At 33.9% G+C, this 25,377-nt stretch overlaps 3 protein-coding genes across 3 annotated transcripts; 2 read left to right on the top strand and 1 right to left on the bottom strand.

Moving 5' to 3' along the window:
* Nucleotides 1–1,526: 1,526 nt before the first annotated feature.
* LOC128551277 (toll-like receptor 4) lies at nucleotides 1,527–3,600 on the top strand. Its single transcript, XM_053532047.1, has one exon. The coding sequence runs from the start codon at nucleotides 1,593–1,595 to the stop codon at nucleotides 3,150–3,152; it is 1,560 nt and encodes a 519-aa protein (XP_053388022.1). The 5' UTR covers nucleotides 1,527–1,592; the 3' UTR covers nucleotides 3,153–3,600.
* A 3,978-nt stretch (nucleotides 3,601–7,578) lies between these two features.
* LOC123563464 (toll-like receptor 4) lies at nucleotides 7,579–11,595 on the top strand. The gene is made up of 2 exons (XM_045356299.2): nucleotides 7,579–10,720; nucleotides 11,197–11,595. Exon 1 carries the CDS (start codon nucleotides 8,089–8,091, stop codon nucleotides 10,678–10,680), a length of 2,592 nt encoding a protein of 863 aa, XP_045212234.2. The 5' UTR covers nucleotides 7,579–8,088; the 3' UTR covers nucleotides 10,681–10,720; nucleotides 11,197–11,595.
* A 5,742-nt stretch (nucleotides 11,596–17,337) lies between these two features.
* On the bottom strand, nucleotides 17,338–23,764 carry LOC123563463 (cadherin-related family member 1-like). The gene is made up of 9 exons (XM_045356298.2): nucleotides 23,632–23,764; nucleotides 22,974–23,093; nucleotides 22,664–22,742; nucleotides 21,750–21,871; nucleotides 20,801–21,004; nucleotides 20,280–20,438; nucleotides 19,173–19,314; nucleotides 18,479–18,563; nucleotides 17,338–18,346 (listed from the first exon to the last, which is right to left on the bottom strand). The coding sequence occupies exons 2-9, from the start codon at nucleotides 22,980–22,982 to the stop codon at nucleotides 18,223–18,225; spliced, it is 924 nt and encodes a 307-aa protein (XP_045212233.2). The 5' UTR covers nucleotides 22,983–23,093; nucleotides 23,632–23,764; the 3' UTR covers nucleotides 17,338–18,222.
* Between the last annotated feature and the right edge of the window lie 1,613 nt (nucleotides 23,765–25,377).

Genomic DNA, 25,377 nt, shown 5'->3' with positions numbered 1-25,377 from the left:
GGGATCATGTTTGTGTGTACGGGTGATTTTCCCGGGAAAGGCCACCATAAATTTTGGGCTTGGGCCACTGCTAAAAGTAGAAACCGAAAAAAATTTTAAACATGAACACACACAAACCCCGCACGCAAACACAAGCACGAGCTATATTCCCCAATTTTAAGAAACGTTTTTGGTTCCTTTCCCCCGTTTCCGGGTCCCACTTTCAAATTTTTTTGGGGGGTTTTAAAAGGGGGGTTAAAAGGGGGGTAGCTACCGAGGCGAGAAAGAAATTTTTTGAGAAAAAAAAGGGGGGGGGCCCCAAAAAAAAAAAAAAGTTTGAAAACCGCCCGAAAGAACCAAAAAGAAAGGAGTGGAAAAAAAAAAGGGCCGGCGAAAAAAAAAAGGGGGGAAAATTTTGTTTTTTTTAAAAAAAATTTTTTTTTTAAAAAAGGAGGGGGGTGGAAAAAACGCAAAAAGGGGGCAAAATTGGACAAACCCCCACCCCAAAGGGAAAAAAATTCGCCCCGGAAAGGGGGGGGGCCGGGAAAAAAAGAAGCCCCGAGAAAAAAAACAAGGGGGCGAAAGGCCAAAACCCCGGGAGGAGGGGGGCAAGATCAGCGGGGGAAGGTTTTTTGGGGGGAAGGCGAAAGGAAAAGTGGGGAAAAGGGGAGGAGGGGGGAACCAGGGGCGCAGAGAAAGGGTTTTTTCCCCAGGGAAAAGGGGCAAAGGGGAAAGGGAAAAAGGAAAGAATTTTTTAAGGAAAAACCCTGAAGGGAGCCAAAACAGAGATAGGAAAAAAAGAAAAAAAGAAAAAAAAGGGGAAAAAAAAAGGGGAAAAAATTGGGGGGGGTTTTAAAAGTTTTTTTTTTAAAGAGGGGGAAAAGGGGGGCAAGAGAAGCGGGACAAGAAGAAGCAAGGGAAAAGGGGGGAAAGGGGGGGAGGGTTTTTTCAAGGAAAAAAGGAAGGGAAAAAAAGGGGGGGGGAAAAAAAAACCCCTTTTTTGCAGGGGGGGAAAAAACAAGAAAAAGTTTGACCGGGGGAGAAAGAAGATTTTTGGGGGGCAAAAGAAAAAGCCAAGAAAACCGGGGCGGGGGGGGGACGGGAGAAAACAAACCGGGAAAAAAGGGAAAAAAACAAAAAAGGAAAAAATTTTCCCAACAAAAAAGGCCCAAAGAAGGGAAAAAGAAAGAGTAAATGGAAAGATCAACGGAAAAAAGGAAAGGGAAAAGGGGGGAAAGGCAAAAGGGGCCAGAGAGGGGAAAGAAACAAAAACGCCAGCGGAGAGGAAATGAAACCGAAAAAACCAAGCAAAACCCCGGAGAAAGGGGGGGGTTTTGGGGGAAAAAAAGGGGGGGGCAAAAACAGCAAATTTTTAAAAAGGGGAAAAAGAATTTCCGGGGGGCCCCCGGGGAAAACAACAGCCAAAAAACAGAAAAAAAACCCCCCAAAGAAATCGTTTGGTATAGGAAAAATTTTTTGGAAGCCGGAAAAAGAAGAACGTTTTAAAAAGAAAGACTTGAAAAATTTTTTTTTGGGGGGGGAGAAGTTTAAAAATCCTCCGCTTAGAAGACAATAAATTTACGTTTGCACCTTATATACTACAATTTGCCTGTATGGTTAATTTGAGAGAAGTGTATGCTAGCGATCAAAATAGCGCTCATAATCCTCTTTTGTATGAAAAGGAACCGACTGAAAGCTATAGCGTAATTACGAGTGACGATTCTGGTTGTCCGTATATGCAAACTGAGTTCTTGCGAAATATAAGCAAAAGCACTGAAAACTGTCCTTATTTTGAAAATAACCATATAAATGTGTCCTACCCATATTTTCCAAAGAGCCTAAAGAAAGTGGAACTTGCTCGTAGTAATATGAAATATAATATTACAACATTTCCAGTTTTGCCAATGAATAACACGGCTGAATACTTGGATTTTTCTGACAATATCATTTATGCATGGACAGGGCCTATAGGACCATTTCCCAAACTGAAATATCTGTATTTATCTCGAAATTATTGTTCACATATTGGAGTTGGGTTTTTTAACAACTTTAAAGCTGTTGAAATTCTCCAGCTGGACGAAAATTTCCTAGGATTAGTTCTTTCAAATGAACACTATGGTCCCGTGATATTTGAAGGGTTAGTGAATGTCAAAATTTTGAACTTATCATCAAATATCATATCGTACTTACCACCAACAGTATTTACAAACATGTCAAGTCTAGAAACATTAGATTTAAGTGTGAACAGCATCGAATTTTGGACTATTGATGTAAATACATTAAACAATTTGGTACATTTGAATTTGAAATCTAATTCTTTTCACGCGCTCCCTACTGTACTCACAAACAAACTTAAATCAAACGCTAAGAAGATCGGTAAAAAGTTCTCAATTGATCTTAGGAACAATTCATTCACAACAAACTGTGACGAAAAAGTGTTTCTAGAATGGATGGTCAAACACAGAGATAATATGCTCCACTTTAAAGATTACATATTCCGCAACAAAACAGGCGCGCCACTTTCAGCTGAACTATTTGTTGAAGCCGTTAATAAACTTGATACAGAATGTCGCTCGTACACAGTTGTAATTGTTTTCAGTTCAATCAGCATCTCAGTATTTCTTTCAATTGCTGTTGGAGGTATCATCTACAAGAACCGCTGGAAATTAAGATATTTAATGAGGATTACTAAAATCAGACAATTAGGCTATAACAGACTTAATAATGATCTGAATGAAGATTTTACATATGATGCGTTCATATCTTATGCAAATGAAAACCTACGTTTTATACTGGACAAGATTATTCCGCGTCTGGAGGAACAGGAAATGAAGTTGTGTTTACACGATAGGGACTTCTTACCTGGAAACAATATTGCAGACAATATAATTGAAGCTATAAGAAACAGCAGAAAAACTGTTGTAATTCTATCAAAAGAATTCTTGAAAAGCAAATGGTGCTTATATGAGTTCAACATGGCGAGGATGGAAAGTATTTATTCTCGAGGGGGTGAAAATTGTCTTGTAGTTGTTATGTTTGAAGATGTCCCAACCAGAAATATGACCACTGAAATGTTGCAATGGATAAAGTCCAATACGTATATAGAATACACGACAGAACGAGAAGGGGAACTACTTTTTTGGGATAACCTTATTGAAGCGTTAAGGCAATGATTTCATGTCACCCAGTACTAGAAGTTTCAATTTCAAGAAATTTAATCTTCCGCGTTTATTATTTCACGTGATCATAAACATTATTTCTTTGTAATTTGAGACCGATGTCTTAACTACGACAACGCTCCAACCTAAATTAAGGTCTTCATTCTCACTGCTCATTATGTGCGATTTCATGAAACGTCAGTTGAACCAGTGACTTAAATATAGACGATAAATAAGTATATTGATTAAGGTTCTGACATACCTCCAATTCAACTTTTCTAAATAGCACTGGCGTAGATCTTACTCCGATGAACAAGGCTATTTGTTTTTAAACTTACATTTTATCTCCGGATTATATATATATTTAGAGAATGTCATTTTATACTTCTAAATCCTAAATCTTTTATTTTGACTCTCTGCTAAATAACTCTTCTGAAATCAATAAAATCTAAAGTATGTTTAATTCCTTCTTTTACCTATATTTAAAGGACATACAATTTTAATTTTTTCCGTCCATTACAACAGCATAAATACTGGTATTTTTCGTTTCAACATATTTAGGTATCATAAAGCCTCTCATCTTCAGTTATGATATAATACCAAGTAAACAGTCTGAGTTTAAGAAAAATCATTCTTTATGAGATTATTTGGTTATGCTGAATCTGGAAAATTACGGAAACAATGAAGTCGTTAGCATGATATACGGAGGACTCTAACAACGCTACATCGTAACCTTAATTAATACAGACTTGTATGCCAAAACACTTTACAACAAAACCTTTATTACATCTATGAATGGTAAACTCTAATTAAGATACCCTTACACACAAAGAAAACAAAATGTATGATGGTCGACTCTACATTGAATTTTATATAATATGATTTATAAATGTATGCATAATATAAGGTATATATCTGTATGACTGAAATATTGAATTTTTCAAATAATTAACTACATAATCTGCGCTAACTGTCTCACAAATATAATATTATTATAGTATTATTAGCAGTACTTGTACATTCTGTTCATGAGCGCTAATGGAATGTGCAACACCTATCACGCCCAACGGCACCGATTCAAACGGGATTCTATCATATAGATATTGAATTGGCTCGATGATCACAAAGAAACAGAGCATATAACAAAACTGATTCCAAATACGGAGAGATATTTTACGACCGCCATACGGCACTTAAATATTGTTGTAGTGATGTTTATAAAACAAGTAGAATCAAAGCGCTCAGCGCTGATAATGGCTGCTAATCAATTTGTAAAATATTGGAAAGAAAGTGACATCTGAGGAATTTTTAATATAAACCGGAAGAACTTCAGTTTTTCAAAATATTCAGCCTTTGTTTCAAAATTAATCCTTTTTCACTGCCAGTCATTGTTTACATACACACTGATTCAGTCTTTAGCGAATAGTTTGGGTCCTTTTTGATTATTTGTGACGAAAACTACAAAATAAATTACATCGACGGTGTTTTTACTATAAATACATAATATAAGCTTTTTTCATAATCATTCAGCTTTTAAGATTTCTTTCTTTAGAAAGCGTTTGGACAGTACCTGTCATTAATTATATACATGTGTGTACTGATTTAGTTCTTATCAGATAGCTGTGGTTTTCATGAGATTTTTGTGAAAGAAAACACCACAAACATGCACCACAAATGTTCCTCAAAATGTCAGTTCTACAACCAGTGCATTTTAGAGGTGCATTTTTATCACTCCATCTCTTATACTCAAAAGTCCGCTATACATAACAGCAGGCTTCGCAAAAATGCTGGACATTCAGTCAGACAAACTTACAACTTTAGTCAGACTGAGAAAAAAAATCGAAAAATATGTAACTGGGGAAACAAAACCGTTTTAATTTTGATACATATATTTGTATCAACCCAGACATATTCTTCTAGAAAATTTGAGTCGAACCATGAGAAAACCAACAAAGTGCGATTGCGACCAGCTTGGATCCAGACCAAGAAAGATTATATCCTCTTTTTCCAGCTTTAATACACTAAGTCATAAAAATATAAGGCAGAATGATCATACATTATACAACAAAGTTTTTTACTTATAACAATTGTGAGTATATCAAATAAAATTCAGCAAAATTTCGGATATCTAAGAATCCTCAGTAAAATTTCGGATATCCTAGAATCCTCAGCAAAACCTGATGTTTTCGATTACTCTTGACATACGTTTTGACATTAACTCTGAACTGTCCAAAATTTTAAAGAACAATTTCTAACACAACTACCAAATTTATTAGAACTGTAAGTTATTAAATTATGGTCAATTTTTATAATATTTAAAAACAGATGAATTTCTTAACCATACATAATTCTAAACAAAAAGTTCTAAACTAAAATGTTATATACAGAATCAAACACGAAAAAATATCTCTTACCTATGAAAATGTAATAAGAAAGATTATCTCCTCTTTTTCCAGCTTTAATGCACTAAGTCAAAAAGTATAAGGCGGAATGATACTGCCTGCTTGAAAACGGATGTTTTAAGGGGTTCTCTCACTGTCCATTGGTTATTTGTAACTGACCAATCAATATACTGCATTACTGGGAGGCAGGGCTGAAAAATTCTAGCTTATGGTTGGAAAAATAATGTGAAATTTCCAACATGCTAATCTATCAAACTTAGACCACTTAATTACTGAATCAGTGAATGTATTTCACTGTGCAAATGTTAGAATAACACTTTGTTACTTGAAACCTTTGTAACTGCTAAAAGTGATAAGTTATCAGCACTTAAGGACGCTCGCTATAGTTTCGTTATTTTTTTCTCAATAATAGATTTTGATGAAATGTTTTATATTAAAAGATCATGTTATGATGTATTGAAAAATGAAATAAAAACACTAGGTCAACAGCTTTGTTTCGGTTTAATTTGCCCCTAGATATGGTGCTATCTTTAACATTTTTCAAAATTTCTATAATCCTAAAATATATTTCAGTAAACAACAATAATCAGCATAAATTTGATATCTAAGCACTTTTATAACGGAAAACAATATTATATCTATTTGAAACATGCTCAGAGAAATCAAAAGAAAACGATTTTGTAAAGAAAGGAATACTTGTCAGCAGACCCAAGGGCTATTTTTGCATATTTTTGTCAATTTTAAGTTGGTACTTCTGCTATTTTATCGAGTTTCACATAATAGAATTTAATCAAACTCTGCACATACCTTTGGTTATGTCTACCCAATCTAAAACAAAAAGAAAATTGATAGGTCATCATATTAGATTTCGCTTAAATCAAATTACAACGAGGTGGGATGTGGCGGGCATTTATACAACGCAGGTTGGTACGAAATACTCTTTCAGTGTTTGAGCAAATGGCTTAGAAATATATCAAATTATCAAACGGCAGATTTCTTAATAAGCGGATTTTAAGGTGTTTTTGAAGCATTTTGATGTCATAGAACGATGAAAGTTTCCGCCTTTCTCCGAACAAAACCTATAGTTTACGAATACGGATGTACGGTATGGGTATGGTACAGGATTAGAAACAGCTGTAACTCAATGCAGAGTTGGGGCGCCGGTATAAATTACAGACTCCAGTATATGTCGGACTGAAGCAATTTGAAATAAAAGTACTTTAAATGTACATATTATGCAACCCTGGTGATACTTACCCTAACCTCTAGTCAGTATATTATACATATTATGCATTAAATGCATGCAACATACAATAATTTGCGAATTTTTGCCGTACGCGCATTAGATAATCACTTCCAGGCATGCGCAGAAGACCGCACCAACTCTGCAATGAGTTACATCTATTAGAAACACAAACAAATTGGCACGGTGTTGGGGTAAATATCGACCCGTCCGGAAAAACTGTAGCGAGTGCCTTTAAGCTGTTTCTGTCACTGGTTTCAGACATTCTAAGTGACCATTTAAAATGTATATGGCATGTATTAAGATTATTAAACAAGGAATCTAAGGAAATGACTTTCAACAGATTATTTCTGTGTAATGTTAAACACCAGAAACTTTTAAAATAGCTTACCTAAACAATTTACAAAAATCAAATAATAAACTGAATAATAAAATTAAATAAAATTAAATAAAATGCTAAGTATGCACAGCATAACATCTTCCTCAAACACAAGAAGCTATAAAATCGCCTTATGACATACATTGTTTTCCTGACTTAGAATTTCAACAAAGACACCATTAAGTACATGTACCAGTAGTACGCTCGTGCGTATACAAACACTAATTTTAAAAGATATATCTGTATTATGTAGTCTGTCTTGACATCAGTTATTTTATCCACATTCTCAGTGAATAAGGCCTTGTTTATGTTTTCATTCATCTATAAATGCTACAATACTGGTACTCTTGTAGATAATAGTGTGTATTTAATGAACCGCATGGTTAACTTTTCATAGCTGGTAAATTTGTGCAACTGAACGATTTCCTGTGAAATGTTTTCTTAAAAGTAAATAATTAACTTAGTGTTAAGGAGTGCAGGTCATTGAAATATTTTATGTACATGCAAAATGTGAACACAAATGTCCTGATCAAGCCTTTCTTCACCCCACTCAGTCTTTAAATATGATAACATCAACTTCTGTTCCCTTAGTTTTTTTGTGCATTATGTACTTTAATAATGTTTACAGTTTATAGCTACTCTCAAAGACAGCTTCACAAAAGATGACTGTAGTTCAGACCATTCATGTCATAATTTTGCAGCAACTGTTGAGAATACTTTGCTGGATAAAATGCAACGAGTATTTTTCAAACACTAGGATTAAATATCTCAACACGCAAGATGTCCATATCTTATTTCATAAATTTTCATTCAATTGATAAAGGAAGTACAATTATGCAAATAACGTTTAGATAAAACATGAGATATTTCATATTGAAAAGTGTTTATGCAAAGATTTTACATTAAAACGTTTCAGTAGCGGGCAAAATGGAGGCAAGATTGATTATTTTTCTTTTGGTCGTACGAGGTGTTGTAATTTCAGTTCCATTTTTTTGTGGACCAGATGGAATATGTTTGTGTGAGGCTTATAATCAGATGGATTGTTCCAAAACAAATTTATCGATGTCAAAAGTATGTGGATTTATAAGAAACTCATCTATTTTCAATGTTTCAGTCTTGCGTTTGGAGCTGAACGATTATCAAATGATAAAAAAGTTTGACTTGGAAGGATGTGATGAACTGAATGAGTTGTATCTTGGACAAAATGAAATAAGCTCTATAGAAAACGGTTCGTTTGCCAGATTTGATCGTCTTGAGCTACTTGATATTAACAACAACTGTTTGGCTATATATAATGGAACAGTTCAACAAGGCTTTAAATTTCCTCTAACAACAAAGGCACTTAAATTGAATGGAAATTCGAAAGCAGATACAAGTGGACAAGTATCATATCCGGATTTATCTTATTTAAGTAACCTTGAAGTTTTGTACATGGATGGTCTGAAGGACAAAATGTTTCCAGAGTTCTATCGCATGATTAAGACATTACAAAAGCTAGTTCTGTCTGGATTGAACGGAAACTGTAATATCTCTGTAATTACAAACTCTACATTGCAAAACCTTCTTCATGTGAGAACTTTGAATATGTCTTCTTGTAACATAGAAAACATATATGCCGGGGCTTTTAAAGGCATGCAACATTTAGAAATATTAGATTTATCTAAGAATTTACGTCTTGGATTTCGCATGTTGGAAAATATTTCATACAGCTTACAGTTTACTAGAATCAAATCGTTAAACTTCTCTAAAGTTTATAATACGTTTGGTATAGGAACACAGTTAAAACTTCGTGATATTTGTTACCTTTGGAATACAACATTGAATGAACTTGTTTTAAACAGTAATCGAATTCAGTTAGTTCAAACAAATTTGTTGATACTTGTTCCAAGAAGTTTAAAAACCCTCCGCGTAGAAGACAATAAATTTACGTTTGCACCTTATCAACTACAATTTGCCTGTATGGTTAGTTTGGAGGAAGTGTACGCTAGCGACCAATATAGCGCTCATAATCCTCTTTTGTACGGAAGGGAACCCGCTGAAAACTATACCGAAACTATGAAAGACGATTCTTATTGTCCGTATATGCAAACTGAGTTCTTGCGAAATATAAGCAAAAGCACTGAAAACTGTCCTTATTTTGAAAATAACCATATAAATGTGTCCTACCCACATTTTCCAAAAAGCCTAAAGAAAGTGGAACTTGCTCGTAGTAATTATAAATATAATATTACAACATTTCTAGTTTTGCCAATGAATAACATGGTTGAATATTTGGATTTTTCTGACAATATCGGTTATGCATTGACAGGGCCTATAGGACCATTTCCCAAACTGAAATATCTGTATTTATCTCGAAATTATTGTTCACATATTGGAGTTAAGTTTTTTAAATTCTTTAAAGCTCTTGAAATTCTCCAGCTGGACGAAAATTTCCTTGGAATAGTTCTTTCAAATGAACACTATGGTCCCGTGATATTTGAAGGGTTAGTGAATGTCAAAGTTTTGAACTTGTCATCAAATATTATATCGTACTTACCATCAACAGTATTTACAAACATGTCAAGTCTAGAAACATTAGATTTAAGTGTGAACAGCATTGAAAATTGGAATATTGATGTAAATACATTGAACAATTTGGTACATTTAAATCTGAGCTCTAATTCTTTTCACGCGCTCCCTACTGTACTCACAAACAAACTGGAATCAAACGCTAAACAAAAAGGGGAAAAGTTCACAATTGATCTTAGAAAGAATTCATTCACAACAAACTGTGACGAAAAGGAGTTTTTAGAGTGGATGGTCAAACATAGAGATAATATGCTCCACTTTAGAGATTACACATTCCGAAACAAAACAGGCGCGACTCTTTCAGTTGAACAATTTGTTGAAGCCGTTAATAAACTTGATAAAGAATGTCGCTCGTACACAGCTGTAATTGTTTTCAGTTCAATCGGCGTTTCAGTATTTCTTTCAATTGTTGTTGGAGGTATCATCTACAAGAACCGATGGAAATTAAGATATTTAATGAGGATTACTAAAATCAGACAATTAGGCTATAACAGACTTTATAATGATCCTGATGAAGATTTAACATATGATGCGTTCATATCTTATGCAAATGAAAACCTACGTTTCATACTGGACAAGATTATTCCGCGTATGGAGGAACAGGAAATGAAGTTGTGTTTACACGATAGGGACTTCTTACCTGGAAACAATATTGCAGACAATATCCTTGAAGCGATAAGAAACAGCAGAAAAACTGTTGTAATTCTGTCGAATGAATTCTTGAAAAGCAAATGGTGCGTATATGAGTTCAATATGGCGAGGATGGAAAGTATCTATTCTCGAGGGGGTGAAAATTGTCTTGTAGTTGTTATGTTAGAAGATGTCCCAACCAGAAATATGACCACTGAAATGTTGCAATGGATAAAGTCCAATACGTATATAGAATACACGACAGAAGAAGAAGGAGAACTACTTTTTTGGGATAACCTCATGGAAGCGTTAAGGGAATGATTTCATGTCACCCTATAGTAGAAGTTTCAAGTTCAGAGAAGTAAATCTTCCGTATTTATTATTCCACATTTCTTCTTTTATTGTAATTTCAGACCGATGTCTTAACTACGACAACGCCCCAACCTATCACTAAAGTCTTCATTTTCTCTGCCCATAACGTGCGATTATATATTTTATGAGAATGTCAGTTGAACCTGGTGACTTTAATAATAAGTATATTGATTAAGGTATCGCCACACCTCAAATTCAACTTTTGTAAATGACAGTGATGTAGATCTTACACCGTAGAACAAGGCTATTAAATTCTGCTTTATTTCTTATATTTATGTTCGGATTATATATATTGCAAAAATATGATTTAATACCACTACATCTTTAATTTGAACACTGATAAATATATACAAATCACACTTCTGAAATCAACAAAAATTTAATACATAATTATTTAAATCATTCATCTATATATATTGTATTTCTTAGTGATCATATGCATTTCTTCTTTTGTTGTAATTTCAGACCGATGTTTTTACTACGACAGCACCCCAACCTACTAATAACGTTTTCATTTTCACTGCTCATTACGTGCGATTTTATATTTCATGAAAATGTCTGTTGAACTCGATGACTTTAATAATGACGTCTTATAAGTATATTGATTAGGGTATCGCCACATTTCCAATACAACTTCTGAGCTTATTTAATGTCGCTTAATCAAATAAGCTCAGACCTTTTCCGCGTGCGTATGAGAAAGCGAACTATCGAGAACATACAAGGGTACTTTCTTTTGCTTGTTTAAATATAGATTTCATTACTCAATAGCTGTATGATGTGTAACTTGTATCTGTATATGTTTGTGAATCACTGGCGCCAGATCAGAAAGAAAATGCCTTTGTACATGTTATACCCTACCCCTAGGTATTCTATAAGAACCATGGTCATGAACGGGAAAATATACTAACCCATTTCAATCGCGTATTTCATACCTAAAACACGCAGTTCAGTAAATGTGTACTACTGATATTAAACAAGCGATAATTTATCTTCCATCGTGCACCAGTCACATTGTCTCAGTATTCCGTATTGCAGACATGCTCCGTATATTTTATGCTTTAGTCAACGTTACAGAAAAAACTTGCGAGAACTCCCCCAATGAACATCCGGTCTAGAGGTCACGGCAGTGTGCACATGTTAAGCGAAATGTAAACAAACAAAAACAGAATGCAATATATTCACAGTTTTACGATAAGACTCGAAATGATGAATGAAATTCATCTTGTATATGATTTTGAATTTGAAATCATACATTGGTAAACATCTATTCTGTTTATTTAATTCATTTTGCACATTTATGCTGCATATAAACATTTAGCATACACGTGTAGTAAAATGACGACTGACATACATTTTCACATCAGCCAATCAGAGTGTGTCTGTAATCTAGACCGGAACTTCACCAGGGAAGTTCAAGCAAGTTTTTTGTGTACCTTTGAAAAAAACTATAAACTACACATTGTTTTTCTAAGATAAGAAGTATTGAAGAAATGTGACCGGTACACAACGGAAGATAAATTACCACTTGCTTAATATCAATAGTACACATTTACTGAACTGCGTGTTTAAGGTATGAAATACGCGATTGAAATGGGTAAGTATATTTTCCCGTTCACGACCATGGTTCTTATAGAATACCTAGGGGTAGGGTATAACATGTACAGAGGCATTTTCTTTCTGATCTTGCGCCAGTGATGTGAATGCCTATTTGCTGCGTTTACTGTTCGGTACTGTTGTGATGTATGCATCTATGGGCTTGTTAGCCTAACTGGAACGAAATAAAATATCTGTCTGTCTGTCTGTCTGTCTGTCTGCTTGTCTGTAAATGGTACTGGTGTAGATCTTACTTCGATGAACAAGTGTAAATTTTTTGCTTTATCTCATATATTTATCTCCGGATTATATATATTGCGAAACACTAAGTCTTTAATTTAGATTCTCTGATAAAGATAAACAAATCACCATTCTGAAACCAGTAAAATTCAGCACGTGTTTAAATCCTTCATCAATCTGTATTCAAAGGATTTATAATTCTAATATCATTATTCCGTACATTACAAAAGCTGGTACTTTTCATTTCCAAAGTATATATGTCCAATGTAGCCACACATCTGCAATTAAGTTAAAATACCCAATAGACAGTCTACGTTTAGAAAATAATCGTTCGTGCAATGCAACATTAATTTGATTATTTGATGATACTGAATCTGGAAAATAACTGAACAATTCAACATGGGTTAAAAAGAGGCGTTTGATCTTAAGGATATACGAATGACAAAGAGACGCTACGTCCTAACTTTAAGAATTGCTTATATGCCGTTGCCTCGACACTGTAACACTCCGGTTCTCAGTTATCAGAATTCAAAAGACTTTACAATAAAACCTTAAGTACATCAATGAATGATAAATTCTAATTAGCATATCCTTATACCCAAAGAAGACGAAATGTATGATAATCGACTCTATAATGAAGGCAAAAAAATATAATACTCTAAAATTGAAAATGAATTTATGTAGATAATAATGCTTAGAAAGACATTGAATATTACATTTGATTTATAAATGTATGCATAGCATAAGGTATATATCTGTTTGACAGAAATATTGAGTTTTTGCATAATCTGCGCTAACTATGTCACAAATATTAGATGTTGTACAAATTATCTTAAAGATTCATTCTCGCACTTTGAAGAGCGTCAGTATTTGAAATAAAATACCTGCTGAACTTCGGCGTTAATATTTGAAGTAAAATACATACTAAAATTAAGCAATTAAGGACATAAACATTCAAAATTAATTTCACACAAAATTTGTACATTTTACCGTCCAGTGCATAGAATAAGGTTTCTAAGTGTTTCCAGAGGTTGAAGATTTTATCGTTTCTTTTTTTTTTTTTTTGTAACGTTTCGATTGTTTTATGTTTCTTCGTGAAATTGTAAATTTTTGTGTATACTGTACAATTTGAAAGCTTCATTGAATAAAGATTTTATTACTATAATATTATTAGCAGTAGTTGTAGTAGTATGAGATGTACATCTTGTGCATATTCCTGTACGTAACGTTTACTTTAATTCTTAGGAAGCAGATTGTGTGTAACGATGGCGATGTAATTCTCTTAAAAGATAAATGACTTGTATCGTAAATTATTTGTAACGACACACGATACCGTATTGTATTGTAAAGTAGGTTGTGTGTATTTATATGCGATACCGTGATGTAATCTCCTAAAAGAACAAATTAATTGTATTGTTATGTGCGGTAATGTGATGTTATTCTGTGATGTTATTCCATTAAAGAACAAAAAACCATTATTTAAGAATAAATTACTTGTATTTGTAAAGTAGGTTGTGTATATTCAAAAATGTTGGCAACTGATTACGCTTGTATAGCATGCAGCGGCATGAAGAACGCACAACTTCTGAATCGACATCTACCTGACAATTCCATATCGTCCTGAAGTGTTTGAACAAGATCAAGATTATTAACACGAACTCGCGGCAACTCTACTGTAAAATCCTGCCTTTGAAGCCATTTTATTGCTTTCTAGACACACAAGGTGCGGAATAAAATCTGGTTACTACTGCAACACATCTTGAACTCATTGCCGTCTGATGAATAGCAAAGCAAATTACAAACGATGTCTGGCGGTCGTATTTTCAACATTTATGCGAATAAAATAATTGTCTCTAGTCTCAACAGCTTTAGGTCTAAATTACATTTCCTGGCAAACCGAAAATTAAGTCACGGTATGTCCTTTGACCTTGTCAGTTGTTTTATAGAGTTTATCAAACCGGCTAATGACGCACTTAACTTTACGTTAAATACCCGTTAAGTTCCAAAGTTAACGGACAGTGTTATGAAAGTGATACTCAGTAGGCGAATCTTAAACTATATAAATACAGAAATGCAAAATTAATGTAATACACGTGCAAAGCGATAGCTTTACTAACCATATCCGCTTGCACTCAATGGTTTTGCAGAAGGCAGAACAAAAAATAACACCCTTCATGACATTGAATACATTACGCATTTTTAAATAAGCTAACTGATGCTACCATAAGGTACAAATATGAGGCGTTTTATTTGTCCAATAAGATTAAATATTCACTGTGACAAAATAGTTAGATTATTGTTGATTAAATTCAGAAATGAAGATAATGTTTTCTCCCATCTTATTACATATAAACAGACTTTCAAAGTAATGATCATGAAAATTGTTATCCTTTTTATTTCCTTGTTTAAAATTAAATGTTTTCGTTGTGGCTATGCCACATGATAAATAGTATCACTTACAACGTAAAAAAATGATAAAGAATAAATATTTTAATCGCTTTACTACGGCGTTCCGTTTGGGCAATCGTGACTTTTTATTTAAAACTAAACCGCGATGCGCGATGGCACGATGATGAAACAACGATGGTGCGATGGTGAAAACGCGATGGCACGATGATGAAATCGCGATGGTACGATGGTGAAATGTCGATGTAATATCGCGTTTTCGTCATCGTACCATCGCGTTTTCACCATCGCACCATCGTGCCATCGCGTTTTCATCATCGTACCATCGCTTTTTCATCATCGTGCCATCGCGTTATCACCATCGTACCATCGCGTTTTCACCATCGTGCCATCGCGTTATCACCATCGTACCATCGCGTTTTCACCATCGTGTCATCGCGTTATCACCATTGTGCCATCGCGGTTTCACCATCGTACCATCGCGTTTTCACCATCGTACCATCGTGTCATCGCGTTTACATCATCGTACCATCGCGTTTTCACCATCGTGCCATCGCGTTATCACCAATGTACCATCGCGTTTTCACCATCGTGCCATCGCGTTATCACCATCGTACCATCGCGGTTTCACCATCGTACCATCGCGTTTTCACCATCGTACCATCGCCTTCCGGTTAGAAATGCGTAGTTTCGTACACTTGAATTTTTATCAACAATAGATGAATGTACCTCAATGTATTTTGTGAGAAGAAATTTACCATTTAGATTCTGCTGTTTTGCAAAATGTTTTTCAAAATGTTCAGTGCTCAACTCATTAAAACTGTGTAAAATCTTCAAGGCCACGTCCTTTGTATTTATGTATGCATGAAAGTAAATAAAAAGCTGGATGTAATAGTTATTCTTGTTAGGATGTAGAAGGTACATAGTGCAATGTGAAAATGAGATTTATCAAGCCTGTATTACTGACACATATACTGTACTTACTGCGCATGACCACCGGAAGGCGATGGTACGATGGTGATAACGCGATGGTACGATGGTGAAAACGCGATGGTACGATGGTGATAACGCGATGGCACGATGGTGAACACGCGATGGTACGATGGTGATAATGCGATGGTACGATGATGAAAACGCGATGGCACGATGGTGAAAACGCGACGGTACGATGATGAAAACGCGATGGTACGATGATACGATGGTGAAAACGCGATGGTACGATGATGAAAACGCGATATTACATCGACATTTCACCATCGTACCATCGCATCATCGCGAATTCATCATCATGCCATCGCGTTTTCACCATCATACCATCGTTGTTTCATCATCGTGCCATCGCACCATCGCGTTTTCGTCATCGTACCATCGTTCATCGCGGTTTAGGATTCAATAAAAAGTCACGATTGTCCAAACGGAACACCGTACTTTGCAGAAACAAAGTTCATTTTATGGTTTGAAATCGTGAAGACACTTGCTCCTCAGCTCGGGTATTTGCAGGACCTTGGTAAAAATAAGGACATAGATCGAATAGAGCCACGTTCGAAGAATGTATACCCCTAGGACTGGAACTGTATGAATTTCAGTAACCCATCCGACTGTGTATGAAAAATGGTGTTCCCTAGATGCCCGCCATTCTCTAAAATCTTCCTTCACATTAAAGCTTAAAAGTTGTAATTTTACATTAATTGTGAGACTGTTGTTTTGTCCTAACACCATGAAAACAATAAGTTTTGCTTCTCTTAAAGATACGTAGTGATTACAAAAGCAATGTTGAATAACGGTTACCCTGTTTTAGTGATATATTATATAGAGAATAATAGGTTAGTGCCGTAGATGAGAAAGTTTATCTGGCGAGGTGGAGGAGGTTATCTTGTCATTACTTCATTTTTCGATATTTGGCAATTTATTTTACAAAAATAAGTGTGCGACAACCGCTTTAATGACGTCATATTCGTAATGACGTCACTTATATAATGATGTGATTACCGGCAAAATCGCAATAACTTCTTCGTTTTTGAATAAAAACTCATTATTTGACCATTCATTTTCTTAGTTCGGACATTTCCAACACAATGATGATGGTTTCGTTGCAAAATTTCTTATGACAACAATATCGATCATAAGGTCACATGATCAACTGACCGTATATCACTGGTCACATGATCAACTGACGGTATATCAAGAAAGATATACGGCACCCTGATATCGGGTCGAAAATACTGCAAGTGACAGGATAAAAACAAATGTTTATCGATGTATCGTCATGTAATCAGGGTGCTTCCATGATTCTAAATCTAAAAAACTTTAATTATTCAAAACATTTTACACTGTGTATTCTATTATAATAGTAGATATCTAAATGTAAACTGAAATGCACAAAAAAAATCATATAAACAACAATTTTTGTTTTATTACATAAACAATAACATGCTGGCAGTCTTAATGTTCAAAATCTTTTAACAATGTCAAGAGTATCAACAGAACTCATTAAAGGGTTATTAAACACTTTAATAAACAAAATACTCTTAATATAAGATGGAGAAAAATATATATTAATTGCAAGTCCAAACAAAGGAAAATGATTGAACTATGGCATTTGCTAGCGACTGAATCATTTTAATTTTGTATTTATATTATGAATTAGAATATCACAATTATAACCATATTTAGATAATTATTAATATTTCTATCTTGATAGGCTTAGTAGAAATGTTACTGGTCTTGTAAAAGTAGTTTACTGTTTTGTTTTTTTGTTTTGTTTGTTTTGTTTTGTTTTGTTTTACCTTTAAATATTATTTAAATGGTTTGTTGCACAAAATATATTTTAAAAAGGGTTTGATTCTTACAAGCTAACAAAGATTATTTAGACATGGGATGAAGACTTAAGATGTCATATATAACTCCTTTACCTGCCATTATTGTGCAAACATAATTGACATAAAGTTATTCATAAAATATAGAAAACAATTCACTTTTAACGACCTGTTTCAAATGTGATCTCGATGATTATTTGTAGAATTAGTCAAAATCACACGAGACCATATCATTTATTGATTATACATAACTTGTAGCCAGTAACGTATGTCTGAGTTTCTTAATCATGTGAAACGTCATTTCGACGTGCAGTGTCTATTCCTGTAGTTTCCTCATTCTGTATATGCACATTTGTAGAATTAGTCGAAAGCACATGCGACCATATCATTAACTGATTATAAATGACTTGTAGCCAGTACAATATGTCTGTTTTATTTAAGCATGTGAAACGTCATTTCGACGTGCAGTGTCTATTCCTGTACTTTCTCCATTCTGTATATGCACATTTGTTTTCCCGACAGGGTTATCGTGATGCCCAACTTTATTTTTCCTTGGCAGCCTGTAACAGATATTAGATTGTGTTCATAAACAGTTATTACCTTTTGACAGAAATATTTCCACAAATATTTAAAAACAAAATTGCGTTGCCATGAAATAGAATTACCATAAACAAAGAAATAAATTTAATTACCCATTGTATTTCAGTACTATATAGCAGGTAATTGATCCGGCCCATATCAATAATATCACTGCTATAACTGCACCCAGAACACTGGCTGAAATTCAAAAACGTTCTGTTCATTTGCTGTAATTTTTCAAAAGATTAAACAAAACAAAAATAACACTGCAAGAAATGTAGAAGCCCCCACTCTTTAAATATTTCTCCATATAAAACTTTCAGCTGATACTGCAATATGTGTAAGGTATGGAGCAAAATACACAACATTTAAAATAAATTATAGCTTCTTTTTTTTTCTTTTTCTTTTTTGTGGGGGGGGGCATTTTTTTTTTTTTTTTTTTTTTTTTTTTGTTATGCGCTTTTGAACACAGTAATTGCCACGGGTATGGTATGTTAATAGTGACATACCTGCTTCTAAAATTATATCTGGTTCAAAAATCATTGAAGATGAAATTTTTATAACTTTGAATAAAGAATAAAGTATGAAATGTATCTAATTCCCATCGCACAAAGTCTAGTGCAAAGTATTACAGCGGGTCTAAAGATTCTTAAAATATTAAAGCAGACTACTGCATGTGTCAACAGAAATATTTATGAGAAAATGATATTGTATCAACGGTAGCTAATATGCATGTATTAAACATTTCTAAAACACAATTGTAAAATCAATCATTTTATTACAATGCTACTATAACACGTGACTTACGTATGAATGGATCTAAATACTTTGGTGTCGTTATTCTCACAGTTGTTGCCGAAGCAGTTGTCGTGGCAACAGGGAGCACCCGTATGCTTATCGTTGCAACGGCGGTGTTCTTTTGCGGTGTATCACGCTCTATTGCATACAGCTTTGAAATTAATATGAATAATTTCATTGGCATTTACTTATTACTTGGTATAAGATGCCCAGCTTTCACTAGAATACTTTATCTTTAGATATTTTCATCAAATGCGCTTAACTGCACTAAATATATAAATAAATTGTATATATATAGAGCTACATTCACAATTAAGTTTCAGGCAGTAACAATATTTTGTTTAAAATGTTCCAGTATTTGTGAGGTACTATACATTTATATTGTTAAGCTATGCCTGTATAAGTGTGTACTATTTTAAACCTAAGAACCGTTAATACACATAAACTTGTTAATTTGATGTGAATATATAGAGGATATTACATGAGTGTCTTTCCATATTGAATTTATTAAACGAGTTGAATAAAATAATAAAATACGAGGCTCTGCCGAGTATTTTATCAATTTTATTCAACGAGTTTAATAAATTCAATGTGGAAAGTCACAAATGTATTATTCTTTTTTATCACATGTTAGCCTTTCCTGTCGAAACATCAAAACTGCTACTTTTTTTAGCTATATAAACAAGTCAATTTGACTAACGTCTCCTATACTATAAATGACGTCGACGTCAAAGCTTTATTACACTAGTGTATTATCATTTTTATTTAATGGCTTTATTACACTCCCGCGACGTCAAACATGTGATAAAAGGTATTTATAGTAATTGTTCATATTTTCAAATATGAAATTTTGGTCTATTGTACCTTTAACAAGTGAGCTGTGTGCTAACAGGTATGCTTTTTTGTTCTGTTGTGGTAAACTGAACTCAAAACTGACAATATTTCGAAACAGCAACATCTTCTCCCCAACCCTCTTGTAGTTACACAATTATCTTCCATTTTAAAACAGGGAAACTTGTGCAGATGATTGTATATTGTTTGATGACCTAAATCAGTTGATTTTTTCGTTTGACGTTTCTAAAAGAGCGTCTAATAATTATTTCTAGTTACACTTACTTTTAAGATTATTTCTTTTCGTTTATTAAGTAGACCTGGTGATTTTAAAGCTATTAAAGGCCTTCCACGTGAGGCAATAACGCTAGGTATCGGTTCAAAGTCGTAAGTTATATCACCGTCTTGACTCCTTAAAACAAGTTCCAGTATACCACTAGAGCCCTGAAATTTAAAACAAATCATACGGTTTCCATTTATTTTTATCTTTTTGTTTTGTTTGGAAATTATCATTAATTTTACTTTTAATTGAATAGTCATGAAAATATGATGCATTTCATATAAATGTTTTTCACAGCAAAAGTTGTATTATCGTTAACGTGTTTACCATTAAAACCACTGGATGTAACTGATTTACTTTAGAACTAATAAGTCACATTTATGTAAAAAAAAAAAATAAAGTATGTCTAACCAGATATAGATGTTTTGTTTTTGCTATTTTCATGTTTAGAATAGAAACTTTTTTTCTTCCAAAATACGAAGGAAGAAAATAGACATTATAAAGTAGTGGATAACTGTAATTTTACCTGATCCTTGTCTTCTATGTATATTTCTGTATCATTTTCAAACTGCACTGGATAGTTGAGTTGTGCAGTATCAGCTATATAAGCACTATAGTGTTCCTCATTAAAGTAAGGTTGGTTATCGTTTTCATCTGTTACAAAGATGCTAAGTGTTGTAGTAGCAGCGGTTCCACCAAACTGTGGTGTGTGTTCTTCTATTTCCGAAACCTGTTTCAACATATTCATTTTTTCTTTTATTTGTAACATGTTGCATTTAAGTAGCAATACGTATGGTATTGTTTTTAGCCAGTTGATTTATATATCTGCTTAATTGGAAAATTTAAAGCATCATTAAATGCTAAATTTGTGAAATTAGTGTCATAAGGTTTACATTCAAATCTGTATATAAGAAAACTTAAGTTATACAGAAAAAAACATAAATACGGATTCAGTGTTGTTATATTTTCTGGTCCTTTGGGATCATGGAGTCCGCTGAATATACATGTATGTGTAACAGAGTTCCGCTTAAGCCGGTGCTAGGGGCGTGAGAGGTGTTGCACATTTCATTACCTCTCACGAACAGACTCAATCAAATCGAGTCTGCTATCATTCTGCTTGGTTGCATTCTATGCTTCCAAAGAATCTTTTTACAGATTTTATTGTCTACTTGACAGAGATCTTCACTGAACTGTGTTCAAAGTCTCGATAAGAAATCACATTACAAACACCTATAACAAGTATAGCTTGTGTTGATGATCCGCTGATAACTAATATTTATAAATACAACAGTAACTTATCAAAACTCCGATTTTCAACAAAGTTTCCGGATGCAAAATAATTAGTATAGATACATCATAGTATAATAATCTTTTGTAAACTACAACATAATTTGGCCGATATTTGCGTGACCCGAATATCGATCATTAAATGAAGAAGAAATATTTTTCGAATTTTAACAAAATAGTCATCATACCAATATAGCAATTTCACAGACACCTCCATGTTCCATAATATCCCCGGAATCTCTGTCTACCGGGCCTGTAACAGTTACCTCGCCTGTATGTTCATTTATTGCAATAGAAGATAAACATGGTCCTGAAAAAAACATTTGCATACAATACAGTAAATGTTACTTTTAAGAATTTTATGTGCCATTTTATAACTAACTTGAATTGCCAATTAAATTAGCAGAATCAATACAAAAGTTATGGTAGCTCGTTTCTGCCATTTAGTTCTAGCATGTTGGTGCGTTTGAAGAGTGCCAACACGCCAGAACGACATATTTTCTTGCCAGTACGACGAATACCTTATGTCGTATCGACGCGTTTATTTGTCGTTCTGGCATGTAGGCGCCAACACGCAAAATTCACAGGTGTCGTTTAGGAGCCATTATTGGTCTTATCGGCTTACTTATTTATCGATCAGGGGTGTTGATGTATCGGTACCGTTCAAACGCACCCACACACCAAAAGGCCAGAACGATAAATAAGCACACTGATGTGACAAAAAAGATATTTGCCGTTCTGGCGAGGGCTCCAAAACGACAACTGCGAATTTGGATTGGCACATTAAAAGGGCGTTAACACGCTAGAACGACACATAAGCGCGTTGGTACGAAAAATAAGGTATCTGTTCGTTCTGGCGCGCTAATTTGTCGTTCTGTCGTGTTGGCGCTCTTCAAGCGCACCAACACGCCAGAACGAAATGTCAGAAATCAGCCACCATAAAATACTTTGAGGACATTTTAGTTAGAAAATAAATTACACTAAATTTTGGAAGAAAGGGAGTACTGCAATTGATGTTATTGGTAAGCCTGTCTTTGACATTTCTTACACCTAACTTCGAAATGTACAGTTCCTATGTTCCTAAAATATAATCTATAAATACCTGAAATAAATCGGAACGACACTTCATTCGGTATGCCTCTATCTCCATCTATAGCCCGTACTGTGAAGAAATGCGAGTTCTACACAAGCAAAAAAAAAACAAAATAGTTTTACAGAGAACCGTGACGCTTTTGTAAATATATATAATTTGTTTTCTCTAACATCTCTACATTAACATGTAACCATAATTAACTCGATGTCCATGTATGTTACTATATTTAAGTTTTCTTGACTCTACAGTATACTGTTGATATATTGTCATGTGTTTATTCTAAACATGAACAAAATGAAAATCGTGTGAAAGGGTTTACCAATGGCATATTTTCCAATATCGTCACAACGTAAGGGGTGCCTTGAAATTCAGGCGGAGTATCCTGAATGTCCAGTATTCGGATAGTTAAAACTTCGGACGAAGACAGATTACCGCCGTCCTGTGGAATTAAATTAAATACGGTAACAGAAAATGCAATTCTGAACGCTGTTTTCGATTGCAGATTATATCTATTTATGATAACTATGTGTCAACATCGCTATGATCAGCGTACTTCCAAAATAAATTTTTCGCTGTTAAGAAACTATTGAATGGGCAAATTCAGACAAAACATGAAATAAAAAGAAAATTGTTTGTTTTACATGTTAGATCAAAATATCTTTCACTAAGGAACACTCTATCCTACATTTTCACTTGTGGCTATGCCACTTGTGAAACTATTGCATCTAGTGAACACTCGTGAGAGACATTTCAAATTTACCCTGAAACAAACAAATATCCTCTATAACTTCTTACAGATGTTTTTAGATATTTACGAGTACTAAACCTTGTTCTCGTATAAACTACTTTATAGAATGGCACATTTTTACAAAATATAATTAACTAGTAGAAACAAAATGTGTTCAGATATGTTATATTTTCAATTCTTGTAAATGCTTCATAGAGATTCTAAGACAATAAGAAACTAAACTGCTTACCACTGCATGTATTTTAAACTGAAAGAATGTCAATTCTTCGTAATCCAGTGCTCTCTTTAGGTATATATCAGCTGATTTGTTATTAATGACGAATGTTTCCTTGAAAAGTTGAGCATCTTTTGTAGACTGTAAAAACAACGTTTACTGTTTTTTACACACATCAATGAGAAATATAATTATGTCTGGTCAAGTTGTCGAATACATGACTTTGTTAAAATTTCTTTTATATATTTGCTGTCATTCACTTTAACTTTCATGGTGTCAGTCCATACCATTCCAAGGAGCGGCCGCATTTTGGATTTGAAGAACAAAATATTGGGCTCGCTTAAAATTTATGACAGCAAAACTGCTTTTGTTATCAAAATGCTTCAATAAATTATACACTTTGCAGCACACAGCAGTAATTATGAAGTATGTCCTAACAATATGAGCAAAGATACATTTCTAACTGCCAACAATCCGTACTATTATGTGTCTATAAAATGGTAGGAATACTTGCCTGTGTGATTGGCTGAAAGAGAAGTAAATACAATAAGAAATTAATGTGATTTTATCTGTGTACTTTACTTTTCAAAAGATATATTGTAAAATATAGATGAAAGCTACTATATTAAACTGATCAATTGAAAATTTTCTATCATAAATGTACTTAGATTTATTGCATACGTTCATGCTAATGTGTACTGCCACACTGCCACTGTGTACTAGTATAGATTTACGCATATCACTACTTCCATGTGGAGTTCTGTAAGCGTGGCTGTGTTCCTTGAATGCGACTTTTCTGTGTCATTGTTACTTTAATAGTAATTATATATAAATGACTTTAATTAGTATCAATCAGACTTTTTCTACAGATCTGCTTATTCAAATGACCAATAAATACCTCCATCGAGTACAATACTTTTCCACCAATGCCATGATCTGGATCAGATGTGCTTATGTTTCTGTACACGATCGTATTACTAACTTGATCCTTCAATATATAACACTAGCATGTCAAACAGTTGTTCATAAAGCTACCAATTCAGTCCTTATTCCCTTGACATGCATCAATGTCAATGGATTTCAAATACTCGTTTGTTTAATGGGAAACAATTAAGTTACAACTATTTCATCAAATGGAAGATGGTTTTATCATGCCACTGGGATTTGTTATCTTCACTATAATGACAGGATTTGACTTTTTTGCTAACAAATGGACCTTTTTACGGGATGAGCTTTCTATTCTTAACAAATACTTGCTACGTACCTGTATATTTCGATATTAAAAAATAGAAGATTATCTACAACCCCCCCCCCCCCCCCCCCCCCCCCCCCCGCCCCCAACCTTGAAATAAGAAATTAGATTGAAATGTAGAACAATATTGTAGAAATAGTACACAGAAGTTTGTTAATAGTCTCAAGTGAAATATAATCTGTCAATAAGTCCTTACAAGATGATATCTTAAAGGAGAATTTAAAATAATCTTTTTTTGAGAATTTATCGTAGGGCCTTCTACAAGAATTACTTTGCAAGAAATGTGGTATCATAGAAATGAACCTAGTAACTATATTTAAAAAAAAATGCCATATTGTATCCGTTGTGTTTTAGCATTAGCAGTCCACCAACATTAAAATATTACACTAATAAATACTGAAACCCAATTAATGTAAAAGCTTCCTAGTGTACGATTAGTACCTCTCTAAGATCAAGTCTGTAAGGCAGATTCTCAAACACAGGTACCTCGTCATTTACATCTGTTATAA

Source organism: Mercenaria mercenaria, chromosome 2, assembly GCF_021730395.1.
Source record: "Mercenaria mercenaria strain notata chromosome 2, MADL_Memer_1, whole genome shotgun sequence".
Lineage (NCBI taxonomy): Eukaryota > Metazoa > Mollusca > Bivalvia > Venerida > Veneridae > Mercenaria > Mercenaria mercenaria.
Note: the sequence above shows the minus strand (reverse complement) of the source record. Positions and strands in the feature narration are given on the sequence as shown.